General features: G+C 37.7%; 1 protein-coding gene across 1 annotated transcript; it reads right to left on the bottom strand.

The window, feature by feature from the left end:
• Nucleotides 1-47: 47 nt before the first annotated feature.
• On the bottom strand, nt 48-13,491 carry myo1eb (myosin IEb). Its single transcript, XM_079470209.1, has 27 exons — nt 13,182-13,491; nt 11,677-11,814; nt 11,178-11,267; nt 10,635-10,729; nt 10,450-10,537; nt 9,991-10,080; nt 8,747-8,878; nt 8,172-8,306; nt 7,946-8,078; nt 7,158-7,354; nt 6,978-7,058; nt 6,793-6,879; nt 6,632-6,718; nt 6,373-6,540; nt 5,856-5,941; nt 5,445-5,526; nt 5,059-5,264; nt 4,814-4,958; nt 4,507-4,621; nt 3,698-3,867; nt 3,390-3,535; nt 2,970-3,116; nt 2,696-2,853; nt 1,317-1,391; nt 1,034-1,229; nt 738-913; nt 48-617 (listed from the first exon to the last, which is right to left on the bottom strand). Exons 1-27 carry the CDS (start codon nt 13,182-13,184, stop codon nt 541-543), a joined length of 3,303 nt encoding a protein of 1,100 aa, XP_079326335.1. The 5' UTR covers nt 13,185-13,491; the 3' UTR covers nt 48-540.
• Nucleotides 13,492-13,898: the final 407 nt, after the last annotated feature.

The following is a 13,898-nucleotide window of genomic DNA, read 5'->3' as shown; positions in this document are numbered from 1 at the left end:
TACACGAGACATTTCATCAAATGATTTCTCTGAACAATGACAGTTTTGGCCCAAAATTATAATTAAACATTTAATTGTTCCTTTTTATTTTTGTTCACCTCGTTTTTGAAGACACTTTTCTAATTTAATACAATTACAACAATATATAAAAGAGATTCTTTAAAAATACTTTTGTAAAATTACACACGAACAGTACATTAAAATATTGATATATCTATTCAATTCTCAGAAAGACATTTAAAAATATTTAGTGTTTTACATGAAATAACACGGGGAGTCAAAATTACAGATATTTTTCTACATTCAGCTATACTATGGCATTATATAAAAAATGAATCAAATAAAAGTTCATCCAAGTTTTGTAGGTGGTCCAAAATAGTATTCTAGTAAATTATTATTTTTGTTAAGGTGGGCCAGCCTAGTAAACATCCTTTAGGTTTGGGTACAATACACAGATCCCAGCCACAATATCAATTCTGTTGCATTGTTCTCCTTGCTGCTATCTCTGAAACACTGAATTTTTTACAGAACAATGTCAATTTAAAGCTTTTCAACATAATTGCCAGGAAACATGCCTTCCTTTCCTCTCAGACGGCCAAACCACCAACCTGAGGTGTCTGTAGAGAGAGCAAATAAGTATAATATAGTACAGATCATGATGTATATGTTTTGTTTCACAAATAATTTTATATATATATATATATATATATATATATATATGTTATAAGGTATATTACCTTCAGTTACTATTTCTATTATATCATCTGGTTGAAAGCTGAGCTCATCAGTGTCCTGAGCGTCATACGTGTAGAGCGCTTTGCATTGTGGGGTGCGTGGCTTCGGTCTGGGGGAGGGTTTAGGCCGTCCTGACCCTGGGAGAGGTTTATACTCTTTTGAACGTCTTCGATGCATTCTGTTGACAGAATAGAAATCAAAAAGCAAAAATTGTTTAATACATTTCCTAAAAGCTTTTACAAACTAACAGCTCTGTTATTAAGTGCTTTCTGATGATATTCAATCCACTTCATCTCACCCTGCCACTCCTTGGTCAGGAACGTTCATGAAGCCCATGTCAGCGTAGACCTGGCCATCATGGTGACTGCGACGTGATCCTCCATTTCGGGGTAAAGTGGGCTGTTCCATAGTGGACTGCTGACGCAGCAGAGAGTTCCTCACATAGGGTTGATGACCTTGAGTTCCTCTTCCTCGACCATCAGTCTTGGAAGGTTCTTAAATGACAGAGCATATAAACTTCTTAGGGCACCATTCAAAGATTCAGTAGCAGGTTAAGTGTGATATGCGGCACATAGTCTTACCACGAGAATACTGGCCTGCTTTGGGATTCCGGTTTCCGATGTCCCTGCTCTTTCGGTTGTCACGGCGAGTGGGTCCTGCAGAGACCATAAATATTAGACATGAGTCAGGATGGTGTCAGGATTAAAGTTGTATCAAAGTTATTTTAACTTTTTGTTTTAACTGATGTTTTTAATCTCTTTAATTTTTGTACATTTTTGGACAATGACAAAATGAGAAGTGCAAGAGAATAATAAAAAATGTCAGTCAAAATGTTCAGAAGATAGATAATTATTTACAATATTATCATATGTGTAGAATAAGCACAATATCAAAAATCATGGTTTAATATAAAGTTATTGTCAATACTACTATATTAAGACAGCCCAATTTATTATTACTATTATAAATTATTAATAATAATAATTATACACTTCTATAGCGCCTTTAAAGAGTAAATACTTTGTGGTTTTTAAGGTTTTACTTTGGTTTATGGAGTGTGCAACAACAAGTTTGTGGGCATAGACGGTGTAAAGAATATAATTTTCTAATAATATGCATATGCATGTGTTCCCGAAATTGAAATTCGAACGTCAGATGACTCGTTCGTGTGATTCAGAGTCGACTCCTTTTTTCCCAAGCCAATAACGTTGTTATTCGTACACTTTCCAACTTGGCAGACTGCTTTATATTTAAACACTGCATGAAATGTAATTTGAAGGACATTGTAATAGTTTATTTTTAAAGTGCATCTCAAAGCGCTTTACAAGTAAAATTCAGAACAAAATAAATCCACAGTTATTAAATTAAACCATAAACCGGACAAACATACAAATACAATAGCTTTTAGTCCTAATAGACAACGCTATGTGCTCGAACCTCGAACCCTAACAAGTAAAAGCTACCAAAACAATTTTGTTTCAAGACGAGATTTAAACCTGCTAAGCAATTTAGATTGCCTTATATTGTTCGGTAAAGTATTCCATTATTTTGGAGCTAATGAAGGAAGAAAGCCCATCAATCTGAACCGGGTTGGTGGAATAGTTAAAAGACCAGTTTCGGATGTGCGAAGGTCACGCACTGGAGTATAGGGAATTAAAAGCTCAGATAGATACTGAGGTGCCAACCCATGCAAAGCCTTAAAAGAAAGCATCAAGATTTTAAAATCAACCCTAAACCTAACAGGGAGCCAATGCAAAGACTCCAAAATATTTATTTTCGGTACCCAAGAAAATAATGTCTGCTAAGGCCAGATTGTCTGGAAATATTTTGCACTGTATGGTTTGTATAATTGTAAACACTCCACTGATCCGTAGTCAAAACTCAAAAACACTCGTGTTCAATTAAGTTATTCTTCATTAGGTATAGACATAGTTTCTGTAAAACTTTACCACATACTCACTTGTGTTTTTAGGAAGACCTGGTCCAATACTGACTGTCAGGACTTTACTGCTGGGTTTCAGAACCGTGTCGTCCCCTTGCCCCACCTGATACTGGATCTGCCGAGAACCAGCGGATGAGAACGGACCCCAGCCTCCTTTCTTCACCTTAAATTCAAGTCTGTAAGAAAGCAATATTCATGTCTTTGAAAAACAAATACAGAACAAAAGTGTGACAGAATCATATTTTAATGTTCATAGTGAAACAGCTATTATAAATACTACAGTGGTGCTTACAGGTTGTTGAACTTAAGTGGAAGCTTCTTCCGGGTTTTCTCCTCATACCGTTTGAACAACAGACTGAGGAATTCTGTCTTGAAGACAGACTGCAGCACGCTGTCATATTGCTCCTCATGCACTATAAAGAAGTCATCTTGTAGTGTGCTGAGAGAACAAACGTACAATATGCTAATACTTATAAATATACACACAAAAAATGTCAACAACCACAAATCCATCCATATGCAATTTCGGTTGTGGAAAAGCATAAAAAACGACGTAATTTTGAAACATCGATTATTGAAATTTAAATGCAGTAAGTCTTTTCAAGGTTAAGGAAAACTTCATATTATCATTGTTTTCTGACTGAACAAATATGGAAACACATGAGGGTTAAAGTCCAAGCATTTACATTTTACAATCTCAATGACAGAGCACCTTAGAGAAACAGACTGGATCTTCTCCAACTCAATCTTTCTCTTCATCACCTCCCGAATCTGCCCTTTCTCAGGACCCTGCTTCACCTTCTCCCGTCCAATCAGATAGAGGAACTTGGGGCTGAGAATGAGGTCACGCTTAACAGTCTGTGGGTGTAGTAAGAGCATGTGAGAACAGTCACATGAAATGTGTCAAACAAACAGCGTGTGCAGAAAAATAGGTGTTGTAAAGTTACTTTAGTACACCGGCACAAAACAACTCTAAAGACGTCTATTTTACATCTCCGGTTTGTTGGAGATGAGTCGTACCTTAAATCTGCGGTCGTATTTGACCACCACGTCAGCGAAGTCGATTCTCTCCCTGCGACCCACAAACTGACGGATTTCGGGGCGGTTGTCTGTGCCGATGTAGTCGCCTACAAAATTACGGTTCAGGCTGTTCTTCCTTCTCTCCTTCTTATTCAACAGGAGGTCAGATGCTGAAACGAGTCAATGGGATTTCAAACTTCTGTTCTGTAATTCAATTCTTGAAGTGACAGTTCACCCAAAAATACAAACCGTCATCATTCACTCACACTCATTTCAAACCTGTATGACATTCATTCTTCCACAGAACACAAAATAAGATATTTTGAAGAATGTTTGTTAACTGGACCCCATTCACTTGCATTGGTTTTGTGTCCATACAATAGAAGTGGATGGGGGTCAGCTCTGTTCAGTTACCAACTTTCTTCTAAATATCTTCTGTGGAAGAAAGAAACTCATACAGGTTTAAAATGACAAGAGGGGTAAGTAATCTGACAGAATTTTTGTTTTTGGGTGAAGTATAATTGTCAGATTATTAATCAATAAATAATATTATGCTTTTGGGAATTTTAATTGATAGATACAATAGAAGGCACTGGGAGTGTTTGAATTCAAGTCTCTCTATGAAAATGGGTCAATGTGTCACATGTGCTCATTTCTAGGCTGTGGCTTGACACAAATCCAAAACATAACATTGCAAAAATGTAGCTATTCTAAGGCCAAGATTGGATGTACTTATAAGTCGTATAAATGAAAAGGATGCACAAACAGCTTATTCTTAATATGGGTGGGGAATTTAAGTGAGTCCTTACCATCCTCTCGCATGCGGACATACTTGCGCACAGCGATGTGTTTGCGCCAGGCTTGCTGGATTACCCGAGCATGTCCGTTGTATTTTCTTTCCCGCATCTCTTCGAGCAGAAATAACTAAAATGGCAAAAATTGACATTTGACAGTCTAACTAATGTGCACAGAATGTCAATAACATTCAACTATAACAGTGTGTCATGGTAGTCCGATAATGGGCACCCCCAAAAAAATGCAAAATTAAACAGGTGTACCCCGCAAACACATAAAAACACAATATTTTTATAACATTAGTTACAAAAACATCCATACAGATTCTGGAGCCTTGATGAAGATTTTAGTCTTGCCCAGTTGGTATTGATCAGAGTCCATATTGACAGATCTTAAAAGATGCAGGACACCCTGTTTCTCATCCCCATGCCACTGGGGCCATGTTTCTCTGGTCAAGATGGCATACCTAAACAGATATTATTATCTTTTTTTATTAAAGCGGTTCTTTTTTTGTAATGAAAGTTTGTAATGTACACAGCATTTGACAGAATCAAACCATTATTAACCTTTGCAGGAATTTCTTGAAAACACGGCGGAACGCGTAGCCCGCCCTGCGCACGCGGATGTTCTCCCGCAATCCCAGATACTCCACTTGATGTTTGACTCGGCTTTCCTCCCAATCCCGAGCTTTCTTGGTTTCGTTGGGCTTAATGCATCGGATATAGTGAGGTGTGCATTTCATCAAAGTCTGAACCAGATTATTTGCCTGTTTCTGTAAATGAAGACAAACTACCACCTTCATATACAAAACTACACATTATAAACAATGTAGTTAATACAACTCTTAGTATTATATTAGCCTGGCTTCAAGTTTAAGCAGAGAAAATTTATTGCTAGTTACTCGTTTTAGTTTTACAGTATGCATTTCTGTCTAGTGAAACAGATGTTTGACCTTAATCTTTGAACCTGAAGTTGTGGGACGGCCTCTTTTCTCAGCCTCAAGGTTCTCTGGGAACAAATCTTTGATGAAGGCGCTGTAGAGATGCAAGCAAACCGTGCCAAGCATTACATCTTTAAAATCTTATTACAGTTTTTTCTTTACTAGCCAAAGATAAAGTCACACACACCCATGAATATTTCTTCTGCAGTGAGAACAAAAGACAACTTATCATCTACCGGAGATCAACTCCATCGTATCGATTTTATAATTTATTTATGTTATTTATTATTTCATTAGGAAATTACAGCCGGACTGCAGAAGCGCTGGGACTGTGGGTGCATTTGGGGCTTTAAAAAAAGCTTCTGCTGTGATCCAGCTGACAGGGGCTAAATGAGTAAAAAGAATAACCAGATAAGCACTCACAACTCACTGCTCTGCATGAGCTCGATGATGTCATTGAACAGCACGTCCCTGTTTCTCTCGCAGAAGCCGCTCACATCATAAGACACCTGGAAAAAACAGAGCTCTTATTACTTCTATTAAATCAATCCATATCTGCTTGATTCTGCTTGCTGGAAGCACTTAAAAGCACTACAACGCTAAAAGCATCTGTATATTCGGTTTCAGGAATTCCTGCGAATTCTTTTACGTCCAAACAAATAATGCAAATGGTTAAAATATCAAGAAAAAAGGTCACATTTCTAAACTGGATTGACATAGTCTCATGCTTGCACAAAAATGTTTTGTAGAGGGGTAAAGGTTTGGCTGCTACTGTTAGCATAAATGAGTTAATCCCTTACATATCCCTGCTGTCCTTGTCGGCTTTGACAACACAGTATTTAACCATTTAAAAAATACAGTGTTTTTTTCTGTAACCCGAAAAACAGTGCATTTGGATATCATAGGTTTCGAAAGGATAGTGATGATATGGGTCTCTTACTTTGCCCGCATAGTGGTGTACTATGAAACCCTTGTTCCAGCTGTTAAAGTGCTCATGAGCGCCAATTTGTGACTGTAGTTTCTGCAGAAGAGTCTGATCTGCACCCTCTCCTTTAGCATGCATGGTGGCACACACATCATCCAGGATGCTCATGATACCGGGAGGATTCTGGGTAATTCAAAAGAACCCATGAAAAGGTTTTAGTTGAAGAGTTGTAATGAAAATGAAACTTGAACGTATGAGGAATGTTTAAACTCACCAATTTGGACTCAATTAAATCACATACAACTTTGTTGTTGAAGTACTCAATGGGGGTCCATTTGATTCCTTCTTGTACATACTCTTCCTTCAAAAGTGACAGGGAAGATATCAGCAAACGCTTTCATCCATGCGTATGCAGGTATTAAAAGCCCTACTCACCTGCTCTGCTTTTAGCGTGAGTTCGATGAAAATCTGCTGCAGTTTTTCATTTACAAAGTTAATGCAAAATTGTTCAAATCCGTTTTTCTGTAAACAGATAAAAGCATGTCAAATACGTGGATGTAATGTAATAGCTTTAGAGAAGCTTTGAAAAATCCATTTAGAAAGGAAACAAAAAAATCCACCTGAAAGATTTCAAAGCCATAGATGTCTAAAACGCCAATGTTCAACTCTTCGTGGTCTTTCTGCATTGCCTTGTTTATGACCTACAAACAATTTTAAATGACCTTTTCAGACATATACCACAAAAACACAATCTACACGTAAATTACAGGTTGTGGGTTGAATCTAGCAGAATGACTCACATCAACAAGATAGTCGAAGAGTCTAGAATAGAGCGCTTTGGACAGGGCATCCCGGGTGAAGGAGGCCTGCTCCGTGTTCAAAGTGACGGAAATAGTCTCCGTCTTGCCACCCCACTTGCTGTCCATGATGCGACTGGTCAGTTTACTCTTCAGACCGTCCTGATTAATTCCCAACAGGTATGATGGGAATGCTAGGACTTCAACGGAGTGAAGAAGAAAAACAGCAATCACAACATCAGAAAATAATAATTTCACTGAAAGACTGCAATTCATTATTTGGATGAGCTCGATTTCAAACAGGCCCGGCTTTTAGTTACTATATACATAAGGGAAAATAAATACCATGGGGGTCAATGGGGAATGAGATATGTTTGGTTACTGACATTCTTCCAAATATCTTCCTTTTTGTTTAACAGAACACAGAAATGTATACAGGTTCTGAACAATCTGAGGGTTAGTAAATGTTGACAGAATTTTTATTTTAAGGTGAACTGTTCCTTTAAGCATTAAGCTAATCTATTAGCATCAGGCCTCAAATATAATTTCCCAGTACAATACACTGGTTTAAAGGTTTTGAATACTCATGCGAAACACTCATTGCTATGCTGTCTATGGCTAAAAATATAAATACATTTACTGGTTGATCTTACTTACTAGCATGTAAACTCTAGACATTTCAATTCAATTTAATTCTTTAAAAATGTTTGTTCTCTATTGATCTTCACCTGTAAGCTGTTCAGAATCCTTTACGAGAAGTATCTTATGCTAAATAAAAAAAAAAAACTCACAATCTTCACTCTCCACCACAGCATAGTTGCCCTCCTCCCGAAAAGCAATGTTACCAAGATGGAGGATTCCTGCCACAATCTGTAACACTGTGTCCTGTTCATCTATAGAAAGACCGACCACTGACATGGCAGCCTGAAACACAACATTTCTGAGTGTAAACAGGGTAAACTCAAAACCAAACCATCTTCATTGAACCCGTCATTAGGGTCGATGCCTTGAACTCACCATGGTGTCTGCAAACTCCTTATTGTCGCTGACATCCTCCACAGTGTAGGTGCCGGACTGGTTTAAGTAGTAGTAATAGTCAGGGGTGGTGACACCTAAATTCTCTCTCTGCTCTTTGCTGGCTCCTTGCAAGAGCTAACAGATACATCAGAGAAAGAGCACTAACATCAATATACCAGACATTGGTTTCACGTATCTTTCAAATAATTACAAAATCAGTGACTGATCTTTCAAAGACAATGTGAAATTGGCATTCAGCCATGAATACATTTTTATTCTGTAAAAAAGGTTTACAGATATAACAACAAAATCATGAAATGGTCAATAAGGAGACCCCACTAAAGTGACCCACCGTTAAATATGATATGATTATATAACTTAAAAGATTTGAAACATATTTCAATAGTACTATCTTTGTTTCTTTACAGGTTAAAATTGAAAAACAAAGACAATGAGTGCCCCTTTAACAAGATGATATCGCATTGGCCAAACATGACAGCACCATGACTCATATGGGGCTGTCATGCCCTGACGTGACCTGTATCTGGATGTACTTCCATTAGTACAATCTTTACCTGGTAATAAATATGGAAACTTCTTTCGCCGTGGTTCTGAGACACCACTCTAGATTTTTCCAGCAGGAAGTTATAGATCTTTCCACCATCAGGTTCTCCTCCGCGGCTAAACTGAATTTCAAAGTACTTTCCCTGCAATATGAATGAGACTTCATGGCCGACATACAGTGAACGATTTCAAAAACACATCTTTCTGAGACATACAACAGCGAAGCAGGAAAAAAAGGCAAATCTTCCAGAAATACACTTCTACACAATCTACAGTCACACAATTACACTCATACTTGAAATTTGCAGCATCAACAAGTTGTGACATGCGAGCCAGCATGTTTCAAATTACATTCCTAAGACTGGATGATACCAATTCTAGGGACAAAGCCAAAGAGGAAGAAGTACTCCTGAAATTATTTACACATCATTCAAAAATATTTAAAGGTCCAGTCAGTAATTTCTAGCGGCAAGGTTGCGAATTGCAACAAACCGCTCACTCCAGCCCCCTCCCTTTGGAAACACTACGACGGCTGACAGAACATGGTGAATTGCATGCAAGGGGACCCGTGGTGTATGTGGATAGAAAAAGCTAATTCTAAGGTTATAAAACAAAAGCTCTTCATACCCCTATGAAGATATAGCTATGAATATTATATTACATTTCTGTCAATAGATCATCCCAAAAATTACACACTGGACCTTTAAATAATATAATTATTACACACATTTATTTTAAATAATGTTTAAGCTGCAGCTTAAAAATAAACAGAAGTTATTAGGTTATAGATAAACTTGCTTATATTAGCTTATAATAATGACTTGTTGGATCAGATTTCATAAGAAACATCAAATTGACGTCATCAGACAAAGTAAGTAAAGTCAAATAAATTCTTCAATTTGATGTTTCAAACAGAAATGACATTATAGAGGAAGCTTTATTTAAACAGTTTTCTGTGAAATCATAATCATAGCCATCAGCACAATTATTAAATGATTCATTTAAGCTTACTGTTGTGGAATGAGGAATGACGAAATGATTTTTGTGTACCAGTTCAATAAATGTTATTTTCAATAAAATTACAGAATTACAAATTGCAGCTTTGAGTAAACCAAAGCAAAACATTGTTGCATATCCAAATCCATAACTGTGTTGCTACTTTGATCAGCTCATTTAGCACATCCACATCACTAAGTTATCATAAGTCTGCCCTCATAAAACAAACTCTTAGAAAAATTATTCAGGCGAAACTTACAAAGCGACTGGAATTGTTGTTGCGGACAGTTTTAGCATTCCCAAAAGCCTCCAAGAGCGGGTTAGACTGGAGAATAATGTCTTTCACATGCTAAACAAACAGGAAAGTACGCTATTATTCACACACAAAGCATTTTTACAAAAACTACAGCTCATTTGTTTAAACTAAAAAAAAAGCACACTGAATTAGGCTTTTTTACAGTTTCTGAAAATTCCTCCCAAAATGTCTACATCTACATGTCAAATCTGCTAGTGAAATGTTCAATGTCACATAGCGGAGCTCTATTTTGACCATCACACACATCCAATAACCATTCAAGGGTGTAACATTTCACATATGCATAGGATCAGAGCCATTTTAACAAAAGGAACCGCCACACCCAGTTCATTCAGATGCCTACCAGACGCCAATTCGGTTCTCTTCAAATAAAGAGCACGTGGGTCACTAATATCGACTCACCTGAACTTTAGGCCCACCTCCTGACACTTTAGAAACGTAGCCCATGATGTACTTGGCGGCCACGGTCTTTCCCGCTCCACTTTCTCCGCTGTATTTTAAACACATTCGTATCACATGATTCAAATCTTTGATGCTCAACAAACAGATTCAGTAAGAGTGCAAGAGTCAATAGTGCGATTCTTGACCTAATAATGACACACTGATTCTCTGAATCAATCATCATGTTGCGGTACATGTTGTCGGCCAGAGCGTAGATGTGAGGGGGATTCTCATACTGGGCCTGGGAACAACAGAACAGAAAAATGTTGTCAAGGCGATGGTAAGTGTGTCCTTATATCACACACCCCATATATTTTGTGATCATTTTTTGCCATAAATCGTTGACATTAGTCACATTTTGTGTTCGTGGGTTTTCCAAATAACTAACAAATAGAGTATTAAAACATGCTTGTCAACTTTGACAACGCAGTATTTAATCATAAAAAATATAAAGTGTTTCTACCATTTCCTGAAAAACGAATATGGACATACAAGGTTTCGGAAAGAAGAGTGACGATATACCGTAGGCTTAAACATCATAACTGATCTGTATGCTTTCTTAGCAACAAAGCAGGACAGGACATGCAGCGGTGTTACTATGGCTTACATAGCTCTGTCAAGCCTGAATGACTTATCCTTGAGAATATTACATACGTAAAAAGTAAAAGTCTAAAATGTTTAATACTTACAGCTCCCTGGTAGAGTTCAATCTCACGATCTGTGAAATACGGCAGCTGTTTAAAAGGGTTGACCGATATCAGCACAGGACCAATGTATGTCTGAAGACTCATGGTTAAGGACTAAAAGTTTATCCACAGCATTTTTTCCCATCATCTTTTGATTCCGTACCCTTGGATAAGTCCTGAAAGAATCTGCACGTTTAAAACAGTCAAATGTGTTAAAGGTCCAGCGTATCCGTTTAGGGCTACTGTAGAAATAACATGGTGAATTCCATGCAAGGGGACCCGGGTGTATGTATATAGAAATAGCTCATTCTAAGGTCATAAAAACATAACGCTTCATTTTGTAAGCTCTTTATACACCTCTAAGACGTGAATATGTATATTATATTGCATTTCTGTCAAAAGATCCTTCAAGAAATGACACATTGAACCTGTAAATAAAACTGAGGTGACAGCATTTGTCATGGGTTTTCAAATGTGCAGTACATTGCCGACAAAAGGATACAAATATGAAGTCATCCATGTATCTTTTCTTCAGGTTATCAGTAATGGCATCTTCACTGATCTTGGAGAGGAGGACCATGTCATCCACTCCGCTCACTTTCACATTCTGAGTCTGCCAGTGATACTTTTCTTTGCTCCCCTGTAAATAGAAACACGTCTATATTTTTGAGCATCTCTGATTGATTCCCGACACACAAAGAAAACTCTTTAAACAAGGAATGCAAAACACATTAACTAGATCTGAAACGTCTGCGCATACAAGTGAATCCAAGAAAATACTTGAAAAAACAAACAGTCATTGCAACTGGATATAGGAAGCCAGCCAATGTTGTCCGTTATGGGAACATTCGCAACACATATAAAATGCAAAAGACAGCTGGTGTAGTGCATTTCAAGCTCATTGTAATGAGAAAAGTATTTTCTCCTGAATCCGCTTGTATGAAGACAATACAGGCACTTTGAAACATGTTATTATGTCAGGAATATTCAGTCCAGGTATCCAACGAAACATTGAAACATGATCCACAACACAGTCTCAGCCCGAGCATTAAATATTTCCTAATGTTCAAGTCATTTGAAATGAGTAACAATGACATTGTATGCCATTTTCAGTCTGTTTTGATGTTAACATCATTTCTGTCTCCTCCATGGAGAAAAATGTATTGCTCAGAGGTTGCTGGTGGTTCATAGCTTGAGAGATTTGACAGACTTCCCAGTGGTTACATTGTATCAACCAAAATATACTACAAAAATTGCTTGGGTGACATGAAAACGGAAACAAATGAGACAACTGTGATTATACATCTGAGGTCGGTTTGTTATCGAAATCTCCTCTAAAACCAATTCAGACAGATTTGTGACCCTTCTGGGTCCCAAGCTAAAGTTTTCATTTGCTCTTCTTTTAATCCCATTGATGTCTAGGAAAAATAACCTAGATGTCACAGACATTTTCTTTGTGATGGGCTGCATGTACATTCAATGACTATCACCTCTAAACTCTCCATAGCTATATAAAGCATGTTTTATGCTGTGAGCACAAGACGTAGAGGAAATCTAGGCATGTCTCGTTTCAGTGCTTTTCCTTTATTATATTGTCCCAAACTATCGGTTTAACGATGTCTCCGGATTGTTGAAAAACATGTACCAGCAAATTTGCTTTCAATCTTTAAAAACGTTAAAGAGAAGCACATTCCATTAGGCCACGACGGGACCGCTCAACAGTTAGACAGGTAAACTCAAAGCTATACTGTCCGAATGGAGGGAGGAAGTATTTTTTAAAGACACAAACTGCTTTAATAAATCTAAAAAAAATCACTTTGTCGGGGGTTCCCTCTTAAGGAGCAACTTCAATGCAAATCTGATGTTGCGTTCACGTCTATCAAACAAGTCACAACTCGCGGATTTATTCAAATTTTGGGATTAAATTGACGCACATCTGCTATTCATTTGCATAACTCTGCGATTGAAATATTTTAATACACTCTCGCTGGTTTAAGATGCACTTACCATGATGAATTGAAGGTACTTCCTGTTACACCCTCGGTTAAGTAGGAGCCCTGCGTGGACACTTCTTGCAAGTTTCAGGTGAAACTCCGGGATTAGCGATAATATCACAAGTCGTCCATTTGATATTCCGTTTATAATTTCCGACACGGCTTCTTGAATATATCCAAGACTGTAAACCCGCTGTTGTGTTTCATGGATCGGCAGCGCTTGCGAGGAAGAATAAATGATTGGTTTTGCGGGTGTTGTCCACGCGGCGGCAAGTGCAGGCAGGTATTGGAGACTTTTTTACCTTTCTGTTACCGAAACACATAACGGCGCCACCCCACGACCCTGAATATATTTACCTGCGTGACAGGTAATCGCCACAAACACAAGGAAATGGGCCGCAAGGAATGGCTGGAATACACTACAAGACTTTTAAAAACAGACTTTTAAACTAGACATCATACACTTGCAGACTTTCACATTTTCAGATAGAAACACACTAACTGATCATCCCGGCAGACAGGCACAGACTGAAAATCTCAGCAAAAGTCTTGTAGTGTATTTTAGCCTTAATGCAAACAGCGGTTTCCGTCAAAATAATGGATTCATATAATAGAAAGAGATGTGAGAATAAAATCTAAAAGGATTTGTGGCAAATCAGGGATTTAAAAAAATCATTTTGGGTGACCAAGCCTATAAAATATACACGCATGTGTAGAATATCAATTTTTT

The sequence above is a fragment of the Barbatula barbatula genome (genome assembly GCF_947034865.1).
Source record: "Barbatula barbatula genome assembly, chromosome: 12".
Taxonomy (NCBI): Eukaryota; Metazoa; Chordata; class Actinopteri; order Cypriniformes; family Nemacheilidae; genus Barbatula; species Barbatula barbatula.
The sequence above is the reverse complement of the archived record's forward strand: the minus strand, read 5'-3'. Positions and strand labels throughout refer to the sequence as shown.

What these genes read in the sequence shown, in the direction of transcription:
- myo1eb (XM_079470209.1), bottom strand. An exon ending in ACAACAATTCCAGTCGCTTT is followed by an intron (nt 8,879 to 9,990) that starts GTAAGTTTCGCC and finishes TTCATATTGCAG; the next exon opens with GGAAAGTACTTTGAAATTCA. An exon ending in AGCAGGCCAGTATTCTCGTG is followed by an intron (nt 1,230 to 1,316) that starts GTAAGACTATGT and finishes CTGTCATTTAAG; the next exon opens with AACCTTCCAAGACTGATGGT.